This window comes from Ixodes scapularis, unplaced genomic scaffold (genome assembly GCF_016920785.2).
Source record: "Ixodes scapularis isolate PalLabHiFi unplaced genomic scaffold, ASM1692078v2 PGA_scaffold1__304_contigs__length_218370807, whole genome shotgun sequence".
NCBI classification, from domain to species: domain Eukaryota; kingdom Metazoa; phylum Arthropoda; class Arachnida; order Ixodida; family Ixodidae; genus Ixodes; species Ixodes scapularis.
Window position 1 is genome coordinate 37025682 of NW_024609846.1, and position 26617 is coordinate 37052298.

General features: G+C 44.6%; 1 protein-coding gene across 1 annotated transcript in view; it reads left to right on the plus strand.

The window, feature by feature from the left end:
- Nucleotides 1-26617, plus strand: part of LOC8028726 (nitric oxide synthase-like protein) — a 324794-nt gene that overhangs the window by 259376 nt on the left and 38801 nt on the right. Inside the window, exons 3-14 of the mRNA XM_029985989.4 lie at nt 2590-2732; nt 5580-5742; nt 6662-6753; nt 6956-7097; nt 7899-8038; nt 9034-9208; nt 9864-9965; nt 15323-15517; nt 18631-18719; nt 19555-19699; nt 21857-21961; nt 22442-22509. Of these exons, the coding sequence (XP_029841849.2) occupies nt 2590-2732; nt 5580-5742; nt 6662-6753; nt 6956-7097; nt 7899-8038; nt 9034-9208; nt 9864-9965; nt 15323-15517; nt 18631-18719; nt 19555-19699; nt 21857-21961; nt 22442-22509 (1559 nt within the window). The remainder of the gene's footprint in view (nt 1-2589; nt 2733-5579; nt 5743-6661; nt 6754-6955; nt 7098-7898; nt 8039-9033; nt 9209-9863; nt 9966-15322; nt 15518-18630; nt 18720-19554; nt 19700-21856; nt 21962-22441; nt 22510-26617) is intronic.

The window sequence follows — 26617 nt, forward strand, 5'->3', positions numbered from 1 at the left end:
GTCGTCGGTGCGGACATGTTGAGAACTATGCGGCAGCGGCGGCGTGCGTTTACTTGTCTGTTTGTGCGTGGAAGCATTTATGTGGGAAAACGCAGCGGCCTGCACCTGTTCGGCCTCCTTAAGGATGTGCGTCTTCCGGGAACAGAGGCAGGTCCCGCAATTTAACGGGTGGCCGTTTTAGGTGTCATTACACTCATGACGGTGATTTTCCTCTGCTGCGGTGAAGTTCGATTCTCCGCGATTTCGTCTTAATATCTGCCGAAGGACTATCTGTTTGATTCCTTGCCTATGTGTTCGGGTCAGGGTTGGGCAGTATCGCGATACAAATGTATCGCGATAGTATTTCAGAAATACATTTCGTATCTGTATTTCTGTATCGCGATACATTTTTTTCACCAGTATCTGTATTCCTGTATCGAAATACATTTGGAATGTTTTTTGTATCGCAATACAATCAGGATGAAATGTATCTCGTTACATTTCTTGAAAAATACTGCCCCCCCCCCCCCCCCCCCGAAAAAAAAAAAGAAACAAGTCGGAACGGATTTTTTTTTTTTTTTTTTACTTCTGAGGTTACCAGAGTCAAGGAGATGCTGGGGCATTGTTACTGTGCTGACCAAGGTTCTTTTTTATTCTGCAAACTATTTTTCTATGTGTCCTCTTCTCTCTTCTGAGAAGCGTTGCGTAGTCGCGGGGACTCGAACCAGGTGGCGTGCCAGGAGTGGAGTCGGAGCATCTTCTGCCGCAGGTCCTTAGGTAGGGATTTCTTGAGCCATTGTTTGCTGGCATCCAATGCCCACTGATAACCGTCTCTCAATCTTAGCGTACAAAGTACACCCAGCCGGCAAAGCTCAGTCACTATCCGTTGCAGCACGAGCCTGGCGGTGGTTGACTTGAAATAGTAGGAAGACTCACGCTGTGAAGTTCAACACATATTCGAATGCATCTGCGGCTGCGCCCGTAACATTGCACGGCTCAAGGGTACGTCACCAGCCGACGTGAACATGATCCGCTGCTCTGGTGATCTGAAACCCAGAAGGAGGCCAGAAGTGGCCTCGCTGTGCCATCCCAGACTACGTACTCCCGCGACTCGTCTCGAGAGCGCTGTTTCTCGGACAGCTCGCACCTGTGCCGGCAATATCAGCTCGCAATCCACGAGGTCTCTGTCTGGATAATGCTAGGCAAAACTTGAGGACTGCAGTCCGTGCGTCGGTGGCGGAGGGTCGTTAGTAAGGACCTTCAGAACAGGGATGCTACTTTATCGTTTTTTAGACCGTAACAGAAGAGAAGACATGTATTCCAGGATGCTTCAGGTGGTCTACTATTCTCAAAAATACCAAATGACACTGCATGCACGATCTTTAACTAGGTAACCTACAACGAAAGTACTTATTGTCCTTTCATACAGCAGCGTGGTAAAGTTTCATGTTCAAGGCCACATCTATAGATAAAGAATACTAGTTCATTCCACCGTGACATCATGTGATCAATGTTGACAGGATTCCATTGTCAGACAGACAGGATGTCATGGAAGGGACCGTGGTCAGCCCTTGATGGAACGTTTCTTTGGGCCCATTGAAGACTCCTTGTCGTCCGAAACCACTACCTTCAAGGCAAAATGCCATGCCTACAGGAAAGTAATTTCGGAATTGAAAACATCCACTTCAAACTTCAAGCTTTATCTCAGTTGGCGTCTCAAAAAATTTGGAAAATGTATTGCACTATCAGTATTTCTGTATTTGTATTTCTGCCCTCCTTAAAATGTATTCTTGTATTTGTATTTCCAAATACTTTTTGCCTCTTTTTAAAATGGATTTCCGATACGTATCGCAATACATTTTTACAGATGTATCTCAGTATCAGTATTTCAGCTACTATTTCAATGTATCCCAGTATTTGTATTTCCAAATACATTTTTGAGTATTTCTGCCCAACCCTGGTTCGGGTAAACGTAAGGTTGCGATAGCCTACAGTTCTTTGCAATGTAATATGCGCAATAGACGCTCCACTTTTTAGCACAATTCTACCTTCGATGACGCTTCGGCGCGGTCGGAGCCGAAGCAAAACGGAAAGTAACGAACCGGAGGAAGGGTGTCTCCGGGAGATCCTAGGTTAAAACAAGCTATTAGCACTTTGAAATGAGGGTTTGCGTGAGCGCTTGTTCACTCCACAATAATCTGTAAGTGTTTTTGATATACCTGTATTTTCAGGACTGTGTTTTTTTCTTTTTTGTTTTTGTCCCGGATGTGGTGTGTGTGTATATATGTGCTTGTGCGTTTTTTTTTCCCCTTAACTACACGCCATCAGTTTAAATTACGCACCCGTCGGGTAAGCTTCTCGACGCGCTTCCGTTGCAACTCAAAAGCGCGTCGTTTTTCTTCTTTTTTTTTAAATATTTGCTTAAATATGGGATACACATATTCCTTCCGACTTTCCAGTTACCGAAGTGAGTAGGATTTTAATCAAAATCTCTTCAGATTGTGTAGTCAGAAGGCTGTTCCCAGCGAACAATCTGTTAAATCTTGGCGGTTGTTAGGTATGGTCAAGGGTGTGTGCCACAGCGCCTTACTAGTTCCCCCACCCGCGCAGCCCCTGCCCTGTTCCAACACCATCTGCCAAGGGTCCCTGATGTGCGGCCCGGTGAGGAGGAATGGAAAAGAGCCCCGTCCCACGGACGATGTCCTGCAGCACGCCAAGGAGTTTCTGGACCAGTTTTACACAAGTATCAAGCGGTACTGATCGAGTACTGCACACTGACGACGACGAAATTCAGCGACAAATATTTTGTCTTTCATAGTCCTCTAAAGTTGATGAGCTGTGATGAGTACAAAAAGATGCGAGATATTTATGTGAAAGTTTTAATGTGTACTATTGCTCGTAATAGAGTTGAAGTTCCTGGCACAGAAAGTGAGATATCGATTGCACACACAAACATCACTGGCCTCTGGGATTTTAAGGAAGGGAAAAAAATATCCCTCCAACGTGGCCACCAAACAAATCTTTCACGGGAAGCGAACGATTCTTAAGGCACTGTCGGAAGTTAGTATGTTAGTCTAGTTGAAGTCCTGTGTATTTCAAGTGATAATTCAATGCACTTGGACATAGGTTAGGCTTATTGGCGACTTGAAGTTTTCAGGTCTAGAAAAGATCTTTTACTGAAACGTTGTTTGCTATGTTGAGAAGTTCAGGGTGTTCTTTTTCAATTACCGTGGACTGCCTGATTTGGGTCAGCGTTGTAGAGGAATAAGATGGTAGCTGCTGATTGGGTATTTCAGCATCTGGCAGCGTTCAAACGAGTGTACGCCGCTACGATGGTTTTTCAAACCTAAATTGGAGGAATGATGTTTCAGCTGATAATACCTAGGTCTTCAGTGCGAGCTTTTTCCCCTTGTGCTTCTGAGTTACAGCTTACCTGTACATCTCTGTACCATTAGAATATGTAACATAATAAAAAAATTGCGAAAACAAAAAACCTTAAGAAGGGGTTTTGTCAACGATGGAACAGGAATGGCATCCTTTTTTTAATTCCTAAAGACTCGTCTGTCAGTCCGCATGACTGATAGGTTCGCATTTTTATTGCCGCGATGAGACACTGAACATCATAACAAGAATGGCATCCTTTTTTTAATTCCTAAAGACTCGTCTCTCAGTCCGCATGACTGATAGGTTCGCATTTTTATTGCCGTGATGAGACACTGAACATCAGGCAGAAAGTTTGTCCAAAAAGGCTGGCTAGTAAGCACTCAAGTGGATATACAGGCCTAAAAAATTATGCGAAGCGGGGTTTGAAGTGGCTTTGCCTCACCAGACTCAAGAGATGGTTCGGTACTAAACTTCGTCTCACCCTACGATGTACTAAAGGCAAAAGCTACAGACCGCCAGATCCAATCACGAGCCACTTAGAAATTGCGTATTGCCTTTTGATGCACGTATCAGTGCCCGCGTCTGAAATCACTGATGGGGATGGGCGGACAGTGGTCTGAATCAAAATAGCACTGAGTGATTCAACAATTTTACATTGCAAAAAAGAGGCTGTTTGCAGTGTCGAAGCTATAGAAATGATGCAGCGTTTTTGGGTTCGGAGCATTATTCGTCCACCCCTAATCAATGCTAGGCATGTCATAGCGTAGCGTGGAACGTGAATGGACCTGACGTCCCGTGGCTTTGGCCTTTAGTCCATCGTACGATGAGACAAAGTATACACTCTTAGAAATAGGGGGTGTATAGGAGTACACCCCTTGTCCCATATGTAACACCCCAAAACTACATTGGGACGTTCAGTCCACTGGCGTCGAATTGGCGATGCCAAGTTTTACGAGCGTCTTGATATCTGTTGGATATAACATACTAAATAGTTAATGTGCGTATCATAGAATAGAAAAAAAAAGACTGAGATTTTGCAGCAGGGCCAGAAAAACCTTGATTGTGTTGCTGTGGCCTTTGATGCGTACATTAGCTACTTTAACAAGTTGCATCGGTCGACTATCAAGCGGCTCTTGAAAATTGGTATCGTTGGTTCGACCTCTGTGGACTGAACGTCGAACTGTTGTTTTGGGGTGTTACATAAGGGACAAGGGACCCCAATACACCCCCCTAGAGTGTAGCTTATGTCTTTTACTCCATTTCAGAATTTGGCTACCGTGTTATTGTAAGCAAATGAGGTCAAGCTCGAGCTCTACCTGACGCGTTGTTTGCGTAACCGCTAGTGCAAGAAAAGCACAATCACTATTAAAAGTCACGTATCCGCTACAGGGGCCAGAGGTTAGCTTCGTAAAATATTTTGGTTGGACGACCGTACGCATTTGTATAGCACCTTTAAAAGTAGCCCGATCGCACTCATGCCTTTGCCAGCACTGCAGACAACTCGTGAGATGGAGTTTGACATTACCTGCTTTATCGCCCTGTCGATCCTCAAATATAGATACATTTTGTCCACGTAGAAGCCGCCATCACTACTGAAAACGAATGGCATGGACAACTCTTTTTCCATCATATTTATCAAGATGTCTTTATAGTTTTTGTTACCAATGAATGGTGGCAGGGTTTACAATATGGTGACTTGCAGTGACGGTGATATCATACCTGACAAATAGTTTAGTAAAAAATTAGTGTAATAATCTTTCGCATTAATAGCTACTTTTCATGTCACTCCGAACGTTTTGAATAACTAATTTATTGAACGCACTCCATACTCTTATAAAAATGCCTGGGTGTCTACTTACCTGAAAAACACTCAAAGAGCCAATCTCTGCGATCTACCAAATCAGCTCAGCGAATATGAGGTGGAACATCTGTTTAAACCTCAAAACTTAGTCTGCCCTATGGCATTACGCAATGCATGCATGACGCTTTGCATTGCGCAATGCCACAGCGCGGACCTCATTTTAAGGTCTAAGCGGATGTTCCGCCTCATCATTCGCTGAGCTGATTTGGTAGATCGCAGAGATTGGATCTTTGAGTGTTTTTGAGGTAAGTAGACGCGCTGAACATTTCTTAGAGTGTAACACTTCCCTGACACCTTAGAGTATCATAGTTGTAGTAGATGTTTGAGGGTTGTTGAATATCTGTATTCACTGCAGGTTTCATTCGAAAGCTCACGAAAAACGGTGGTCTGAGGTGGAGCGTCAGGTTCAGCAGCGGGGTACCTACGACCTCACGGAGACGGAACTCGTCTTCGGAGCCAAGCTCGCCTGGCGGAATTCGGCACGTTGCATCGGCAGGATACAATGGTCCAAACTGCAGGTAGGGCGCGTTCTGGACAGACGTAACCTTCCCTGTTCTTGCTGCTTCTGAAGAGTTTACGTGATTTCTGTCGCAAAATCCTGTTATCCGCGTTTACTGAAAATATACTGTCTGTGTTAGAAGAGTATGTTTGCTCACGGGCCGCGACCAAAGACAATATATTTTTCTGACACCACGTATACAGTTTATTCACTAACATAATTCTGGTCACCCTCTGGTGGGGCATGTCTTTCGTTTACGCAATTAGCGACCTTCGGCCGCACGCGCTTTGAAAAGCTCGACATCAGTCTGGTGACCGCATAAGCGCTCGCCAGATTGGTGAAATGATTACTCGTCAATGCAGGCTTTCGAGATCTTAACGAGACAGTGTTTTTATTCGAGCCATTTGTGAAGACGCTTTTGAATGTTTCAGGAATGCCACTAATCATTTGCACAATTCCCAAGCGTCACGGAATATGTTGTAGTTACACGTCCGACACGCGCTTCACTTGTCTGCAGGACAATTTAAGCGTAAATGACTAAACTAATGGTATGACAAATTGCGGCAAAAGGAACAATTAATTGTAAAGTATAGCCTGAAGAAGAAAAAAAATACCGTTGCAGACAATACGCTGCAGTGTGTATATTTGAAGCCCAAGATGTTGCTTACTGCTTCGGAATATTTAAAAATGGCCTCTTGATTCGTAACTACAACGCTCACTACAAACAACCAAGAAAAAGACCCTGTCTAAAAAAAAAGAACAAGGAAAAAGTCAGAATCATAAATGTTCGCTTCGTGACGAATACACATAACGTTAACCTCATCTAACGTTTGTCTTCATAAACGTACACGCACTTCAAGTCACTCTTTTCTGTTGCCTTCCCGTTACCCATACACTCCGCGCGTAATCGCCGACAACACACCTCCGTCTCTCGGCAGGTGTTCGACGCACGCCACTGCTACACGGCGAGGGACATGTACGAAGCAATCTGCGCACACCTCAAGTACAGCACAAACAAGGGCAACATTAGGTGAGTTACCGTCCAGGCCATCTAAGCCAATTGCCGGGGACAGCTACAGATCCTCCCCCCACACAGAGTAACTCGGTCGGTGCGGGAATGGCCCTGGTCGATGAAGCAGCATCACCATCAGCTGCAGTACTGCCAGAGCGATGGTGAAGAACCTTCTTACCCCAACCATTTCCTTCTTTGGTTCTCCCTGGCGGGCACTCAGGTCGGCAATCACAATATTCCCTCCACGGACGGACGGCCACCACGACTACAGGGTGTGGAACGCGCAGCTCATCCAGTTCGCCGGCCACAAGCAGCCCGACGGCTCGGTCGTCGGGGACCCCGCATCGGTCGAGCTCACAGAGGTGCGCCGTCAGCCGCGAGTTTTCCGGATGGCGCTCGTAGTTTCTCGTCTAGTTTTCCCGCCGGGAATGCTCGCGGACCCCTGGAACAGCGCTGATATAATATAGCACACGTAGCATTTCTTTTTTTCCGACGTTACTGTTGCGCCGTGTTGAAAAGGGCAAGGCCATAATATGAGTTGTACGGGAAGAACGTCGTAAGATTTCCATTTAGTTGTATCGTGAAGTTAGGAGAGGTTATAGGCATGTCCGGCGTTCCTACTATTTTCTACAAAGTTCATACGGTCTTGTTTTGGTCGTCTGAGTTAGTTACTGTTTCTAGTTTGTTGGATTGAATTTCCCTACCATTATAGAAATCTCTATGGGCGCTTGAAGAGCGTAATAAGTGCAATCAAAGAAAACTCTGTTGGCATTGCGGAACAAACAAAAGAGAGGTGAAGGCATTTCTAGTTCCACGACGTGGGGGCCGCCAGATTGTCGTTTGAAACTTTGTATGTGACAACATTCAGGATCAGGCATTTACATAAACGCTTAAATGACTCATTATTCATGTAGCACGCAAATCAAAAGTTACCTGCGTAATTCAGTGTGGATTGAACACTTTCAAACTCAGTACAATTTGTATAGTATTTTAAAAACGAAACGCCGTATGTGCACCGTTTGCAGTTGAATTAGGAGACAGCTGTATGGGCTCATGACTCCTTTCATCAATTTACGCCAATATTTATTTAGGGGGATTGCTTTTAATAGTTATTTGTTTCTTACGAACCATGTTTTTGTGGGTGTGTATAATTTCCTTCGCAGATATGCAAAAAGCTTGGATGGAAACCAAAAGGCACGAGATTTGAGGCTCTTCCTCTGGTACTCTCGGCTAATGGCGAAGATCCGGAATGGTTCGAAATCCCGGAAGACCTCATCATGCGAGTAAAAATCACGCATCCCAAGTAAGATTTATTGGTCTATATGGTTACGCTAGAATAAGCATACTAAGTGTAATGAGTTATAACAAAATTCGTCCAAGTGTCGTTTGTACTGTTTTCGAGCTACGAAAAAAAGCCTCTTGGTCGCAATTTTAGTTTTTTTAAAAACGTTTTTTTGGTGCCCTAAGTTGTTGCACAATCAATACTTCATGAATCAACTACGTACCTTTTCAAGACAGTATTGAAAAGAACAATGTTTTTTCTTGAGACTAATCAGCCCCAATATTTACATCCCACTTGATTTCTCAAGGACTGATATTGTAAACAAAACCTGAACTTCCAATTTCCCAGGGTTCAACAACGTCCATTTTTAACAACATGGCATCATGACCGGGGCAAAATGACTTTCAATTTCATGTACGAAGCATGAGATGTTGATAAAATGCCATTGAAGGCCAGAAGAATTTAAGGTTTAAAAATCGAAATGATCGAATTTTCTACACGGTGCCGACAAAAATACTAGCATTGAATGTGCGACCAACTTCGCGCGGGCAAACTTCACTCGTCCTTTCTAAGCCTAAAAAAAACAACATTTTATGCGGTGCGAGCGAGTTCATGCCAAAAGCACGCGTGTGACGTTGCACAGCCATAATCAGCAGTTATATCATGCACTCGTGCAGCAAATCACATAAACTTAATGCATTTGACTATTTAAATTTTATAATGCTCATCCCGTACGCAGTTTCATTTATCCAGAACTGCATAATGTAAATCGTCATGTAGGACTGAAATGGAAAAACATTTCGCTCTTGTCTTTTCTTCGACTGTGAAGCAAAATCTGCATGGCACTGCAGTCGTATTCATGGAGTGTTTTTGCGATCATGCAGAGTTTACCAGCACAAGTACTCTTCACTGCACTTAGATTTACTGATAGTGTAAATAATCATAACGTTTCGAAAACACCCAATTTCCGATAAGTACCTTCCTGGAACGCACGATGCGTATCCTCGTGTTCCTAGGTACGAAAGCGTCGGCGAGATGGGGCTGGAGTGGTACGCCGTGCCTGCCGTCTCCGGCATGATGCTGGACCTCGGTGGGGTTGAGTTCACAGCGTGCCCGTTCAACGGCTGGTACATGGTCACGGAGATCGCCGTGAGAGACTTCTGCGACGTCCAGAGGTTCAACCTGGCTGAGGTAGAACCTCTTCATATATTACAATATCGCCAACTTCGAAAAACTCTTCCCAGCCGTTCCCAACGTACGCAGCCAACATTCACATAGCTCTGCATAGTTTCAACTTGTAACTGAACAGATTATACTATAAACCCTTTTAGGTCATGGTACGATGAGTATACCGTGTTTTCAAAGTCACGTTCTCTTTTCTCTTGGTAAAAAGCAATTGAGTACTTATGTAAAACTAAATGTGCACTTAAAGATATAATTTTAGCATACTTTCAATATGTCAAGAATCCTTTTAATATACTTCTAATCTACTTGGTATTTTAGTCGCATGGTCCGCGCATCGATAATCTGCTCTGTGGCACTGAGCTCAGTGCCATAGCGCAGATTTTTTGCTTAGGTTGAAACATATTTTCCATCTCGCAATCTGTAGATTGTGGCGAATGGCTCTTAAAATTGCTCTGCGGGAGAAGACTGCATAAGGTTTCTGCTGTTGCAAGTAGCGCAACTAATTACTACTTAAAAAGACATAGATCAACCATGACACCTACATATTTTAAGACGAGCTGACAAACTTTCCTTCAGACGCGAATAAATCGCTCCTTTTATACGAATCCACGGCATTCAGCAGGAAACTGATATTTGATGCATGCTTCTTTTGTGTTTGCAGGAAGTAGCCAGTCGCATCGGCTTGGACACGAAGACCAACTCAAATTTGTGGCGAGACCGAGCTGTAATCGAGCTCACATTGGCCGTCCTCTACAGCTTCCAGGTAAGCAGAACCCGCACTTATAGCACCATGTTATAGAAAAGTACAAGGGACACCTAAACAAGATGATGGTAGACCCTGAAGCAGGGGTGGAAAAGAATAAAAACAGTAAGAGAGCCAGGTAAACAGGAGACGACAACGCCTCGAAGGGGACAGACAGCGTAACCTTGATACGCTGTGTCCCCCATGTTTTTTTTCTGTCTCTTAACGTTCTTACGATTTTCCACACCCGTCTAGGGGTTTACCTTATGTTCAATGTACACCAGCGTGTCTACTATACATTCAGCATTTTGTTTTCGACATTTAAAAAATCACTGTAGGAAAACAGAATTTGCTGATGCTAGTTTTCACACAGTGAACAAGTTCGTATAAGTTTAATGACTTCACCGCCATTGTTTTATAAAATTACCATATAAAACTTACGTTTTGTAACCCCCAAATTACCCATGTCTACGCTGCGGCGAAAATGTGCAAGTGAGCCAATCTTAAAATAAGAAAGATAGCAAGATCAAAATGGTGAATGCACAGCAGCAAAAATATAAAAAGGTATCAAAAATTGCAGGAGCGAAGCTAGTTTGAAGAGGTACGTAAGGAAAAAGGTCAAGCAAAAACTATTACGAGCAAAATGTCCAAATTGACCCGAAAATTAAAAGAAGAAACGCCATAAAGTGCATCAGCAAGGTCTACGAGATCAAAGGAGAATTTTTGTTGAAATTTAAGAGATCTAACGGCCGCATTTTCGATGACCGTCTTGATATTCGTTAGCCGTAAAAAACTTTCACCGCTCTTCAACACTTCGAGAGGTCAAAGCTGACTTTCGACTTTCCCAAAGATTTTCGCTTGTTGAAGTGTAGCCTTTGTTTGCTGCTCTTCAGACGTTCAAACGATATTCGCCTACGAGACTTTGGCCTGTCCGCGCATCAGAAGAACTTTCAACGAGTGAACGGACACTTAAACTGTAATCGGCCAGCAGCACCCTTAAGTGATCTTTTCTCCGTTATACAACTTTTTTTTTGTAGCTGTTAAAGAGCAGTTTCCACGATTAGATTTGTCTTTACTTGTTTAGACGCATTGACCATGTGTGCAATCGAGATTTCAGGTTTCTTCACTTACCCCTAAATAAGAAAGAAGGTCATTATGATTGCATAATACAAAAAAGGAAACAGGATCACGGAAGAGTCTAGAACGTTTTGTGATTAAACACAAAAAAAACAAAAAAAAAACAGATCTAGACAAGTCAGAGTTGCCGCTTCATTATTGTGGTCGCCCCAATGAGATTGACATCTGAATAATTTGTTAATATTAAACTCTAACCTTAAACAAAGCAATGACACCCGAGATGAGAGCTTTTGCGCAGGCGAGCTGGTGAATGGTCTCGGTATACTTTCGGCAATCATGCATATCAGCGTGCGAAATGTGCACCTGCAACGATCAGTTGCGGACGTATTAAAATAAGGTAATTAACGCGACACAGCTAGCACAGATCGCCTGTTTCCGTGTTTTGTCTACGTTAAGGCCCGTTCACACTCTTGCGACCTCTTAAACCTGGGTTCCTTAAAACTTCTTAAACCAGAAAACACACTGGCGCCATCTATTCGCGACTCCAGCAAAACTGACGCCACCAAGCGGGAAAACCGGGAACCAGTCGGTCCAGGTCGCTCCACGCCCCTCCGCGTCTCTGGTGGCTTTCGCGGACACGTGCTGTCGGCGCGGTGGCGAATGATGTAATTTGACGAAGGGCCGAATATTTCTTAAGTTTGCCTGAGTGTTCATTAGTGTGGTGAAACCACAGTAGAATTGTTTGCTTTCATCACGTGTTAGAAAGCCCGTTTACTCCACAACACACGGTCGCGTGCTTTCGACTTCCTGGATGGGGAGGAATCGCGGAAAAACGTTTTCATTTCTTGTCTGTCTCGAGTCGCATTCAAGGTGACGACTACTTGGTAACTGATAAGTGTTTTTTTTATAAGGATGTACTAGAAAAGTGGTCTGAGGACGACAGACGGAGGGGTTTCACTGGAGGGAACACCAATATAGCAGTCAAGCGAATGGGAAGGTTCGATAGCTGCTTTTCTTGAGTTTGGTTGTGTTCGATTAGCTTCAAGTTTGAGCCACCCACGCCAGTCGGTGCGTTGGCTATTCATCTTGGCTGCTTTTCGTCGAAGGAGCCTCTCGACCACACTGAAGGAGTTGGGCTGATTTTGCAATTACTTGATTCGGGAAACCCTACTCGTTGCATATGATTAATGAGGGAAATTATCTGCTTTCAAAAGGGGGGGGGGGGGGGGGGGGACGCGTCTCGCAAAGTTAGAAGCTGTCACGGCATTATGATCTATCGCGCTTAATATTTATATTATACCCTCGTCGAAGCCAGCAGCAATATACGTCTACATAACTCAGGTTGACCGGCCACAAAAATACTAATTTTCTCCGTTCAGGCTCCGAAGTGAAGTTCAATGCAGAGAGGTTCTGCGTGAATCTCCGATGGAGACTCTCTTCACTTTGTCCGCATTCGTCTCCGTGCTACCGGCTAGAACCATTTGGCTAAATTTAAGTAGTATCTCTCTGTCTCTCAAATATACTTTTATTGAGCAGTTCACCTAATAGCTAGTCAACTAAGCTCATATTTCAACCCGAAGAATATACTAATATCGCTTTAGTCGGACATAGTACGTCAAAATGACTTCCCGATCACAACTAAGACCTGAATTGAAATACGAGTATCAGCTGCTTAGTGGGGTGCCAGCGGGTTGACATGGTCCTTGGCTCACGAAGCGCTTGCTTAATTTTCGTAATTTTCTTGCAGCCTGTGTTGTTGACCGAGCAGACGACTGGAGCTGTTTCTTAAACGCGGATACGCACAAAAGCTCGATTTCGCGGACAGATAAGTCGTATGGTTGAGGCAAGCGAGTTATCTGAAAATTACTCTCGGTCGAACAGTTCTGAAGTAATCGCCGCTTCCCTTTAAATGATCAAAACTTATTAGAGTCTATTACCGTCTCTCCGGAGCCCATAGTTTCGGTTTTGAAGGAAATTTTTGAAACGAAAGTTTGACATGAAAAGAACAAAAAAACACAGCTATAGCTCTGCAAGCTGATGTGCACCGGCTACACTTAACCGTCTCAGTTCAAATACCTATAAATTTAGGCATTAGACAAAAGAAAATCTGTTAAATTGAATGCGCCACCCGTTCAGGCGGCCCGGCCGAGCCGACGCGACCTTGACCCAGCCGCCATGTTTGTTTGGTGGTGGTCCGGCATATTTTTTTATTTCTCGCGCATTATCCTTTCTTTCTTGGCTCGAAAAACTTTTGTCAATGTTATAAACGAGCCTTTCTATGGGTATTACGCACATTTGACCTCGGAAATCCCGCAAAAGCTTCGCTCTTGTGAAATGCAGTTCCAGGGTCACCGCATAGATGGCGCCACAATGCCAGTGTGTTCCCTCATTCTAAAAACATTTAAGAAGTTTTAAGAGATCTCGTCTCTCTCAGTCGTACTCGGTCGCAAGAGTGTGAACGGGCCTTTAGTTTCTTTTTTGTTGAACAGTTCAGAGACAATCGACGCGAATCGACGATTAGAATAATCTTATGCGGAAGGCCAATTTAGGCGACAAAATTTAGTAATAAATATTATCATTTATAAATAATATGCGAAAACGCGCCGATCAAGCTGTTTGTCATCTGTGTCGCGCAACGTAGACTGCGCGACATAGCGCGGACATGACGACGTCATTTTCTTATATTTTACTAGAACAAGGTCTTGACAAGCGCGAAATTTTACTGTTCTGGTTCAAGCCCCGCTAGTAGTTTTAATGGCAGCAATTCGCTTCCTCTCGAGAAACAGGGACAACCTTCGATGCTTGTTCGTGCTAATAACGGCACACTTCTTACAGAGCTTCACGTTAGCACAAGGATGCGGCAATGGGCATTTTTTTAAACTCTCAGAACTGAAAGACTGCCACGAAAACTACTGTTGTGGTACATGATGCTCCTCCGGGGCACCAACTTAAATGGTAAACTTCCGAGTTCTCCTTTGGCCTGCATGTGAGAAAAACATTAAGAAAATAATAGACTCCAGTGATATACCACTAAAAACGTCCCTTAACCGGAACGCATTAACATAATAATAACGAATCTAAGCAACGTGATAACGGGAGGACACGCTGTCACGTGACGATAAAGTGCAAAGTCATGGTGTAACGTGACGTGACGTGTCACACTGTCACGTAACATGTAGTGACATTACGTTACCTGACGTCACGCAACGTGCTCACGTGACTTGACGTACCCGTAGTGGCACCATTCACCTGACTCTGACTCATAGTGGCTCCAACCACGTGACCACGTGACCTATAATAGCTTGGTTCGATTTCCCTATACCTCCTGCACCGGTACAGAAACGTGTACGGGGGTGTACTTCCGGTCGGATCTTAATGCACATACCGGAAGTGAACTGCCCGGCACTTTCCTACACCAGTGCACAAAGTGTAGGTAAATCGAACGAAGCTATTGAGGCCTGCTATAGTTAGCAGGACGTTATCCCACTACACTTAGCTGATGACGGCGCGGTACGACGACCCGGCACAATTTAACGACTTCATTCAAAATTCATTCTGCATTAAAAATTGACTGCCGGTTTGGTCATTCTACCAAACGCACTTGAATGCGGTAGCTTTACGGGGTGAGTGGCGCTTTTACTTCGGGATGATAACCTAGGGCAAGATTACCCTGAGTCTTTCAGTGCCTTGGGTGGGTGGTGCTTTTAGTTCAGGTGGTGTTTGGGGCATGGTTTTGTATGAAAATTACGTACGTCACACCATTCTCTTTGTGATGCTACGTGCGGTTCGCTTCACCACCTCTCGGATAAAAAGCCTTTGCGCTGAATTTTCTGGGTCATCAAGAGAGGGGAAGCGTGTTTTCTTGCCCTTTCCACTTCTTTTTCCGCGCGATTATTCTCTGCACCACCTGTTTCTTCTGCTCCTCTCATTCTTACCCTTTCCACCGCTCTCTGCTCCGCGTGCTTTATGAAACCATCTGCTTCTGCTCCTCCCGTTCCTGCGTGCTTGGTCCGTAGCTCAATCAAAAGAAAAGAAAGAAAAGTTTCGTAGCTCAGTCAGCGGCACCCTCGGCTTACACATCGGGGACCGGTGTTCGATCTCTGGCAACGGTTGTCTTTTTTTTTCTTCTTTTTTTAGATCGTTTAGCGGTTACGGACTGACCGACCTACACATTTTCTGCTTACGTGGCTCCTGAGGTTGACTGACCCTATTAAACCTACCGCTCTAATACCGCTTCAAAATACTGCTATGTCATGCTTGCGATCTGCGTCGCGCAATGGCAAGCGTGTCGATCCTTGCAGAAAGCAAACGTGACGATCGTGGACCACCACACTGCCTCGGAGCAGTTCATGAAGCACATGGAGAACGAGAACAGGCTCCGGGGAGGCTGTCCGGGCGACTGGGTGTGGATAGTGCCGCCGCTCAGTGGCAGTCTCACGCCCGTCTTCCATCAAGAGATGCTCTACTATCACCTCAAGCCCAACTACGAGTACCAGGTCGGTACACACCTGCAGTTTTTTTTTCCTCCAGAGTACTACGTTAAACCGTAGTTCCACCGCTGACCCATCATACAAAAGATAGTCAGAAGACGCTGTCTGAGGCATACGTTTCTTTTGTCGTATATGACGGTCCTGTCGGTTTGGTCATACAAATATGGTCTGCAGACATGTTCGAAGCCTACATATGTACGTACGAAGCACACAGGTTTCGAACACTCTTAAGGTAATTCTGTCACCAGAGTGTTTTAAGGAACCGTTTTTGCACGTCCGATACGGTACGATGGGCTCTCCGGTACCAACTACCCATGTGCGAGTCTTCTGCTGTATAGCGCATGCGCAGTTCCTACCGAAGGGCCCATTTTACCGTATCGGATGTGCACAAACGGTTCCCTAACACTCTCTATCGTGTCTGCAGCGATCACCGTGTCACTCTTACGATGTGTAGACAGTACGACTCCGGCTCTAGGGAGTGCTTGTTGCAAAACAAGACTAACGCTTCTTGATTGCTTTTTCGTAGCCATATTCGACATTGGTTGAGCGTGTCCGTTATTTGTACGTACTCCGTTTCACATTAGAGGCTTTTAGGAAGCCGTTTTTGAACATCTGGTACGGTACGATGGACCGTCCGGTACGAACTGCGCTCGAGTCTTCTACGGTAGCACATGCGCAGTTTGTACCGAAAGACCCATCGTACGGTATCAAATGTGCACAAACAATTCCCTAAAACTCTCTACGAAGTCCGACCGCTGTCGACGGTATACTATACGAGGGACCCAATCAATCAGCACCAATAGTGTACCGTCACGGCGCACTCGTCGTTTTTGTGCGTTGGCTACCAGCTGACTAAACCTATCAGCTCCCCCCCCCCCCCCCCCCCACCAAAAAAAAAGCGCAACACCATGGGGACTTTATGTACGTGATTCGTTTAGCCGAGGGCAGCAAACACACACACATAGAGGCGACAATTGTGCCGTGACGTTGCAGTTTTGGTGCAGCTTGGCTGGCTCCGTCGTGTCGTACCGTCGGCTGCGGTCGAACTTGAGTGAAACAGAGTATATGCGGAGCGCAAGTTCGTCTGCTTGTTGCACAGGGGTTGCGATGAGGTCAAAATGCCGAGCTCTTGGCTGATCGAAAAAAACCTCGAGGCACTTAGCATCGAGGTCTACTCACTATCCTTTAGATCAAAGCCAATCAGAGCTCGGCGTTGTGACGTCACCGCAACCCCTGCGCAAGAAGCAGACGACTTGCTCTCCGCATAGTCTCTGGCAGGTTAAGAAACGCAGGAGTTGGCGAGTATTAAGCATCGCGTTATCGCTCTACAGCAAATAAGATTAATGCATTAGGTGATTAGAACTCCGAAGAACGATCATTGAAGCAACTGGAAGGGTGAAGCCTCGCTTTCGTTTTTTTAAACTCTCGGTATAATAAATGTGAAAGAAGAAACACCACTACATTCTTCTTTTCCTAATCAAACGTGAACTTATAATTTCACACGGACATCAAAAAGGTCAGAGCAGAATCTCGTCTGTTTCCTGATTTGAGCGAAACAAGAGGCTATGGATTTAATAACATTCTATTTTTGTAATCATTATTTTTTTAAATGAGTCGCTTATGTGGGTGATAACCTGTTTCGTTTGGCCTGTTCCGGTTCAACGTTCAAGCAATACGAACGAAAAGTTTCGCTCATCGTAACCAAATACTTATTGTAGTTTTCATAATATGCGAACATTTTAAAACTGCCCGCAAGATTCGCTAATTATTAATTCCCCAAGGCAAAAAAAAAAAAAAAAAAAATTGGTCTCGCTAGCAACGCGTAACTTTGAATTAATTAACCTTATGCTATCGCGGAGTCGTCTGGAAAACTCCGATACCCGCAGGTAGAGGCGGCTTAGATCTATTGGAACAATGCCTACTCAATATTCCCCATCCGCTAAATCTACATTTGAATGGATCTCCAATGTCCGCGAGCCTATGGATACGCTCAGCTAAAGTTGCCCAAGCCTATCGACCCAGGCGGTTTGTGGACGGTCTTAGAACGAGCCGGACACTGATAAATCTCTCCTCGCTCGGACTCTCCGTAAGTGCCTACAATATATAGAGAGAGGAACAATGCGTGCTGGAAGCCATGTTAAGTATATTATGGAATGCACTTTCATGATTATTTACTCGCTTAATCTTTGTCCTAAGTATCTCCTTAACTGCATACAATGTATAGACGGAGGAACAATGCGTGCTGGCAGCCATCTTAAGTGTATTACGGAATGCACTTGTATGATTATTTCCTCATTTTATTCTAAGTGTCACATGTACAAATATATGCAACGATATTTGGAAAAACTTGTAAGGAATGGACGCTTTCCGCTGTAATTTGCCTCTTTTATGGCTGTTGCTGGAGCCGCAGCTTTTAATGCTGGGGTGACATCTGATTCATTTATCTCTATTACTATCAAGAAACAGGACATTCAGTTACACGGGTTTCGCAAACGTTGTTTAACGTAATATTTCATCGCGGCATAATATGGGTACAAACGCTCGATTTTGGTGCTAGCCACACCGGCAGTATTCAGAAGCAACATAATGATACCTTTGGATTTTGCGAAAAAAGTCGAAGTTCTTGGTCTACATATTCGCTTTTAGCCGCGAAGTGAGCCTGCTCTCCTGCTCAAGTTACGGGTCGCAGGAAATACGTCCCTTTATTAGCACCATCCGTTGTTCAAACAATGTATAAAGGAGGGTAATAATTTGGAGCACTGCAATCAGATGTTTTACAGCGAAAGAAAAAACAATAACAAAATCAACGAGGTTTAAAAAAAAAACTGTCAATATTGTTTGTCACATCGAGAACGAAGCAGGTCTTGCGCATGATTCATCCGCTGCGGGAAGCAGTTTTTGCGATATATGGTTGTATGAGGAAAAAAAAAAACTATGCATAAGTAAAAGCTTATTTCCATTTTGAATACAATATTTGTTTTATCACATCAAGGAGAAAATTTGCAACGATCCGCGAAGAAACCAAGTTTTCTCTTTCTCTGGTTTTTGAGGTAAAACGGAAAATAGCTCCGGGTATCTGCGCCTAGAGTTTAATGACGCTTTTGAAATATGTGCCATAGATGCCGGCTTGGAAAACGCACGTGTGGCAGAAAAAGGTGGACGACCAGCGACGGTATTCCCGCAAGTTCCGCTTCAAGGATATTGCCAGGTAAGACGCAGGCCACCTGGCTGCGATGCTTTCTTATCTATCGAGTCAGAAGCACGCTGCACAACAATTGTATATTGTTTTTCCTTTCGGGCTGTCTGTTTTAAGCATGATGATGTACGAATTAATTCATAGTCGGCTAAGTTCGATTTTGAGCACCCACTCCCTCTAGTAACACGATAGCATGAGCAATATACAAACATGATCTGAGCTAGATATTTCGCCTACACACATGTTTCAGTGTCAGGTTTATTCGCAGAATAGATTTATAAATGATTATTTTGGCGTAGTCAGCGCAAGTGCTTTGTGATAGGTTCAGAACTGCTGATATACCTCAGTGAGGGTTCTCGCATTATACGCTCGCTTGCAATAGTGAACAGCTTTTGAACAATTTTTGGCCACGTGAGATATACCACCATATCAAAATAAAATAACGTAAACAAGCCGGTTTTCTTTTTTTGCCGGCATTCATTACAGGCATGTCTTTGGGATACGCGAACCCCCTCTGAGACGACCGTAGGTGTCAACAAAAGAGATGGAATCCGTATTGTGACCCGCGATTTAATGTGATTCTTGATCCTTAGACTCAAAATTGAACGTAACGTTTATTCATATTAAGGTTTTGTCTTTCATGGCTACTTTTCTAACCTATTCTACTAACTGATTCGACATGAAGAGATCATAAATAATCACTCAGCGCCTTTATGTTAGAGTGTGGTGTGTGTGCTCACGACTCAAGTCAACTGATTGGCTGTCCTATCTCAATGGCGAGTGTGGAGAGCTCCTGTGTTTAAGATGGTTCGTCGAGCGAACGTTAATTACGAAGAAACTTTTGCAGCGCCGTGAAGTTCACCTCTGCCATGTACGGCAAAGCACTGGCCAAGCGCGTCAAAGCCAAGATTTTGTACGCCACCGAGACCGGCAAGTCGGAAACCTATGCAAAGGTCCTCTGCGACATATTTCTGCACGCCTTCAATGCAACGGTAATTATAAGCCCCTGACCTTTCACACTATCCATCCCAGTCTTCTGATTTGTGAAGTCTGTTGCATGGGTGCGACGTGAGCACTGCAGGTTAAGACATATGACGTCACTTGGCCACTCATACCTCGCCCTGTTTCTAACGTCGCAGAAGCGGTGTAGAATCCGCCAAGCATAATTTTATTCTTTATTATGAATGCCCCTACATGTTGTGCGTAAATACAAAAAAAAAAATCGCTGAAATATTATTCATTTTCGTAACTTTGCGAGAATGACGCGTTCGTGTAAAGTGGCGTAGTGACGCCCTATGTTTCGCATGGAATTCGGGAGCGGAATCTCTTGTGTAGTTCCGACACTACTACATACTCCATAGGCCAACACGCGACTCCGCCGTCACGCCATATCAGTGGCGCTGCCGTTGGCACGGCGCATGTGTAGACGCATCGCTTCGTGCGAATAGGTTTCTTGCGCGTGCGCAAAAACCTGGTGTGGATATTGCGCACTGGCAATGTCTGCACCTGATGTAGCAAACGCGGGCTAGTTTGTAAACAGTGTTGGTCTGCATGTACAGTCAAATCTCACCACGGCGCAAGAGAAGCAATTTCTGATTCAACCGATCACGACTTTGAGGGGTATATCGACGTCCACTTAGCATCGAATAAAGTTCCCATAAAGGAAGGGACTATTTTTTGAATTTATAAATGCTTCCGAAGTACCCCTCATCGAGTCAACGCTAACTTCGTTTCACTCCGCTCGATGCGTTTCCCTGTACAAATGGAAAGTTATAATGTTCCGGAACTAGCTGGCATTAATAGCTCGGAAAAAGCGATAGCCACCCTCAGAAATCAGGAAGCCCTCGCTCGCACCAAGTAATTGTCCACGGAATTGCTGTCAGATAATCTAAATTTATGGTACGTGATAGGACCCAATCCAATAAATAAAGACGAAGAAGGAAATTAGCCCTAATAAATCCTACTTTCCTCGAAAACAAAGAAAAGCTCATCTTCGACTCCTTTACCTACTTCTATAGTTCTCTTCACTTTCTTCCAAGGAAAACGGAGGGGTGCATCAATTATTGCCACGACGGCTTTCGCAGCTTCAGCTGTCACATTATGTATGACCGCCGCCAAGGTTACGATCCAAGGGAACCAATCAAGGAGAGCTAAAAAAATGTATCGTAATGGAGATCGTCGTCTTTGGGAGCTTGCTATATCAACGGCTAAACCGACAACGCATATAAAATGTACCGAAATCTTGCACATTTTTCTTTTTGCTTTTGTTTGAGCGTGATTGGTCTGGCTGGTGATCGAAAAAAACACAAAGAAACGAGTGCCAAGGCGATGCACTATTTGCTCTGCTTGATTTCCTCCATTGAATTGTTGCTTTGGCTGAGGTTGGACTTAATGGGAAGCGGAGTATAGGTTAGATCTTAACATAGTTATATTTTAGAGCGCAGCTTTTAGGGGCCCGTTTCCAGCCTGGGCGGCGTCGGCGTCGGCGTAACCGGGGGGGGGGGGGGTCACGTGACCCCCCCCCCCCCCCGAGATCACGTGACCCCCCCCCCCCCCCGAGGTCACGTGACTACCCGCAGGTGACGTGACCCCCCTCAGTACCCTTCCCTACTCCTCCTCAAAAACTGCGCTCCAATTCGGCGTTACAGGGATTTGTAAACGGCTTTCATTTTTTTTATTACTAAAGCTTCTATACGATTGTGAAATATGTCAGCGAACGCTTCCGAGTTTCGGGAAAAGCTCCCCTAGCGGGGCTGTGTTGCATCACATCTTTACTCATTGATTGCTTAAGAAGCGTCAGAACTGGCAAGTCCCGGTCACCTCATTACTATTCCCCGGTGGAGCGATGATTAGACGCTCGGCTTACATTGCCTCCGGATTCCACAGCTAGTGGAACTGCGGTAGTGGCCGAAAAAATAAGGCCGAAGGACATAGCACAACCTAGAATGCGGGAACATAACGTACCACACCTCGCGTTCCGTGTGGTGTCAGTTACTAGTGGCAACGGGGAAAAGTTAGAGATGACGCAAAACGGCGCACTTATATCATTTCTCTCAGGACGTTTTTTAGAACGCTGTGAAATGTCATTCCTTGAGGACTGCCTTTCGAGGTTCAGCCGTTGATTGCGTAGTTGCCGTGCTGGCTTCCAGGTGGAGTGCATGGAAGACTACGATTTCGTCAACCTCGAGTTCGAGCCTTTGCTTCTGGTCATTTCCAGTACCTTCGGCAACGGTGAACCACCAGAAAATGGCGAGGTCAGTTCTCGGTCCATTTTGTTATCTCTAGGTGAACAATGATCGGGTTAATATAACTTTGCAGGCAGGCGTGAAGGATGGGGCCACTATCGTTTTGTACGGGTTGTACGCTGCGTGACACTGTTGGCGAGAATATGACCCATTAGAGTGGCGCGCAATTTTACCGCTCATGGTAGTGCCCCAAGAGAGTATTTGCCACTGCACCAGCTGCTTTCATGGCAGCGTTTTTGATTCTAAGTGCACGACGTAATATTCAAATGATCGCTGGTTCGCGATGATTCAGTGTCGTCTTTGTACAACACCGCGAAGGCTTGCCTGAGAAAATATTAGGAGTTGCCATAAGAACCAAGAGTTGTGTGGCGCTTTGCTGCAGCTTCGATTCGCTGTCTTATCTTGACGCGAGCCTCCAGCAGCGTGGTGCGAATGGGGGGCCTTCCCCCTCCCCTTTATTGTTGTTTCTATTTCTCACTCAATCACTAGGTCTTTGCTCGAAACCTGCAAGTCATGAAAAGCTGCAGTCCCTTTGGTCCCGAGGGCACGACACCGAGGTCAGTGTGTGCTTGCTCACTCTTGCCTCTTCGGTAGCCCTCGCCATTCCTTTCTCGCGCTGTATGGCGTCCTGCTGCTGCTTTTAAGTTTTTTTTTTAGAAACCAGCTGCGATAAAAACAATTGGTACGCAGTATAGTTACTGACGCTCTAAGAAACGCAGAGCATGGCGCCTCCCCAGCATCCTATCATCACTCCACAGCCAGTAAGATCGTTACGTCAGCCTACAAAAAAATCCAAGGCGCCAATCAGAAAGCAATACGTGGGAAGGTAATAAGCCACACCCTGCGGTTCTTAATTAAGCTGTCCGCGATAATAAATCACCGGCATACACGAGAATAACGTTGCCAAACTGCACGATTTAATGACACTAAGCGGGTATACACTCTAAGAATTCTTGAGCGTTCGCTCTCCCGCGAGGCACTTGGGCGAGTCAATGGCTGCAATGTGCGGAGGGCGCTCGGCGAATGACGAAGTTGATACTGGCGTGCGTGCATGGCCGAGAGGGAACGGTTCTCCGTATATCTAGAAGATTCGTGCATATGCTCTTGCCCCAAGTGTAATAGATGAGAAGGCCAACATCACCATGCCGAGTCACTGCTCCCTGGAGTATTCGACACTCGAACATTCTAACCCGAATACTCGAGAAACCGAGTATAGTAGATAAGGAGCCCTGAGTGGCCTTGCCTTGCTGACTGAATCTCGCAGACTCGCTCAGCCAGCTGTCACGCCGACGCCGCAACGTTCGCTCCTGCCGCTTTCGATGCTCGTTGATGTTTTGTTGTGCTTTGTTTTTTGGCAGAATCTCGCCGATCACAACTTTATTTTTAATTTTTTGCATCCGCGACAATATGTTTAAGCCTAAAAAAACGGTCGCCGCTGTAACTGCCACAAAACAAATTTTTTTATTTATTTTTTTTTTTGGGGGGGGGGGGGGGGGGCGTGAAACGTATGATTAGCACCGTCATTCACAAAATGCCATTCGTAAATTGCCGCGATTGGGTCTCCCGAGTGCTTGGCTGAAGAGCAGACGCTTCAGGTTCCTTAAAATGTATTACTACGTTTTTTTCCTGTTTTTGTTTTTCTACTCATTTGGGTTGCGTAGCAATGCTAATATACCGGCGCAGCACGACAGTTGGCCCGCGAATGAAATAACGGTTTTTCGGAGCAACCCTGGGGTGTCTAGTCTTCCTGTCCAAACTGTACCCTATGGTCACCGACGCCTTAAGAAATCCGAGGCGTGGCAAGCCCCGAGAATGCTAACGCTCCTCAGTTGACGAGATCGCGGCACGAGCCGATAAGAACGTTGATGAACGAGATCTCAAGCAAGAAGCGGGAACACGAGAAGTCATGGCCTGTGTTGCTTACACTGTCAGTGTTTATACCTGGCCGCATTGCGGCTTTCTTGAACCTTAAAGTATACGTTCTTGGGATTGTACTGTGGTTTTTTTTTTCCCCAGAGAAACGCGTAGGTTTGACAAAAAACAAAACAAAAACTACGTTCGCACAGGTTCACTAATAAGGCACGTGACCAGCGTTTGGTACATATCGCGGGTGATGTCTGGCCCCGCCATAATGAGCGGATTTCGTTAACTCTGCTAATGTAATTTGTGTACTTTTTCTACATACAAAACTGTTGTCCGACGTCACCAACACAAGCTGCAGGACAACGCCATGTCTTTTTTTTTTTGTGTTTTCTTGTTGGAATTCGGTTTTTGTGACCCGTCGATACATCTTTGCGCTTCGGTTGAATTTGTTTGGTTAGCTAGAGTACATATCACTCCCTGTAGTTTATCCACAAAAATATTAAAACTATAATCAACTCTCGTTTTCGCGGCTTTTCTACACGGTGTTCAGCAGGCGTGCGATACGGAAAGAGTCTTACAATGAGCAAGCAATACGCTTGGAAATCATCAGATTTGCATTTCGTGTCAAACAATAAGATGCTTGTAGCGTAAACCTGATGTGGAGCCATGGAGTCAAAGGATATTAATCATCATTACCAAAATATTAAGCACTTTATGAACAGGTCACTGTCGTATTTAATTTTGGAATTAACGAATGCGGGGCATGCACTCTTGACGTGCATCTGATTTAATATTAACTTTTATTTGCTGCAGCTGCTGAGTTCATGCCCTTGTCCCTCAGTTGACCCAGCTTTCTCTAGAGATGACTGTGATTTGATATGCAGCAAAAAACACGATGAACCTTTATAGAGTAAACATGAAACCATACGAGTTTGCAAGTGCAGAAATAAACTGTGTATTTACAGGGAGTATTTTTTAAGCTTTACATATTTGTTTGAAAAAAAGCCGTGAAAGCAACACTTATGCGGTTTGTGCAGGTGAGTTATACGGCAAGGCTAATTAAATAAAAATTGGTAATTAACTTTTTAATTAGTTAAATAGACACATGGTCCTATTTAGAAACTAGCTGAGCGTCATCGAAAAACACAAAAACTACGCATAAAAAGAAAAAAAAAACATAAGGCGGGTGCAGAATTTTATAGCGTTCTGAAAAACGCTCCATTTGGACGCGTTTCTAGGTTTCGGTTTCATATCGGAGCGCATCTTTACGCCCGCGGTCCTGCTCCCTGGTGATCGCGGCGCGAAACCACCGCCTTGCCTGTTCGAAGGATGTGTTGCGCATCTCGGCCACTGGAAAGGAGGACCGCGAGCGCAAAGATGCGCTCTAATAAAAAATAAAAAAAAGAAACCTAAAAACGCATTGAAATTGAGTGTCCTGACGAAACGCTGTAAAATTCCATCCCTACTTTATACCTTCTTAAAAACAATTGATTCAATGTTTTTCGACGACGCTTAGGAAGTTTCTGATTGGAACGATATGTCTATTTTCACTAATTAAAAAGTTAATTAAGAACTTTTGCTTAATTGCCCGACTGATCGTTACAATTAGCCTCCTATACTGTGTCCCCTGGCCGTATGACGCACCTGCACAAAGCGCATGAGTGTAGCTTTCACGGTTCTTTGAATACAAAGCTTAAAAAGACACCCTCTATAACATTTCGCTATAATCTTTCTTCATACAAAATTTTATTGAAGTACAGGAAGTCCATTTTAGGACAAATAAGATCTCGTGATATTGACTTAAGTGTTGTTGATTTTCGATACGGGTATATGTTTTTCACCAACGGGAGGCTGAACGTTCTTGTTTACCGAGGTTTGAGTCAAAACCGACGAATAGAGCTGAAAAACAAAGCACAGAGTCTAACTGGAAATATTGATTTTAGCCGAATTAGAAAAAAACGAAACAAAACGAAAAACGAAATTTCTTGTTGTTTTACGCTTCTTTAGAGATAAAGTTGTCTGTCACCTACACAAATGCTTCAGGTGTAGACACGTTTTGAATTTTGTTGAAGGCATGCTTGCCGCACACGGCTACCCGCCCTCGAATGCAGTAGAAGCACGTCTGGCGCTGGGAAGTTGCACGTCGCTGTTATGCACGGATTTGCACCGCAATGCACGACCGATATCCGAACCTGCTATGAACGCACTGCACGTTCTAGATAACGTGTCCCACTTTCGTGTGTTTTCCACCCGGTAGTCCGTAGATCTTTTGTAGTTGACTCTGTGGTGTCTGTTTTTTTGTTTCAGATCGTACGTTAGGTAAGGATGTCTTTGATTTTTTTGTACGTTTTTCCTCCACCCGTGCCCGTATCGCCGTTGTGCCTGTTTTCACCCATGTGCTTCGTCCACGTAGTGTAGTAGCCCTCTGGATTGCGTTACGAAGCCCGTGGCATAAAACCCACGAAATGCACCTAGATCTTGTAGCCCCTACACTCTTAGGAATAGAGAGTATAGGGGTACACCCCTTGTCCAACATGTAACACCCCAAAACAACATTTGGTCGTTCAGTCCACTGGCGTTGAGCTGGCGATACCAACTTTTGCGAGCGTCTTGATAGCTGTTTAATATAACGTACTTAATAGCTAATGTGAGTATCAAAGACTTGGAAAAATCACATAAAAAAAAACACTGACGTTTTGGAGCAGGGCCAAAAAAACATTCATTGTCTTACTTTAGGTTTTAATGAGTACATTACCTAATTTAATAAGTTATATCGGTCGACTATCAAGACGCTCTTGAAGG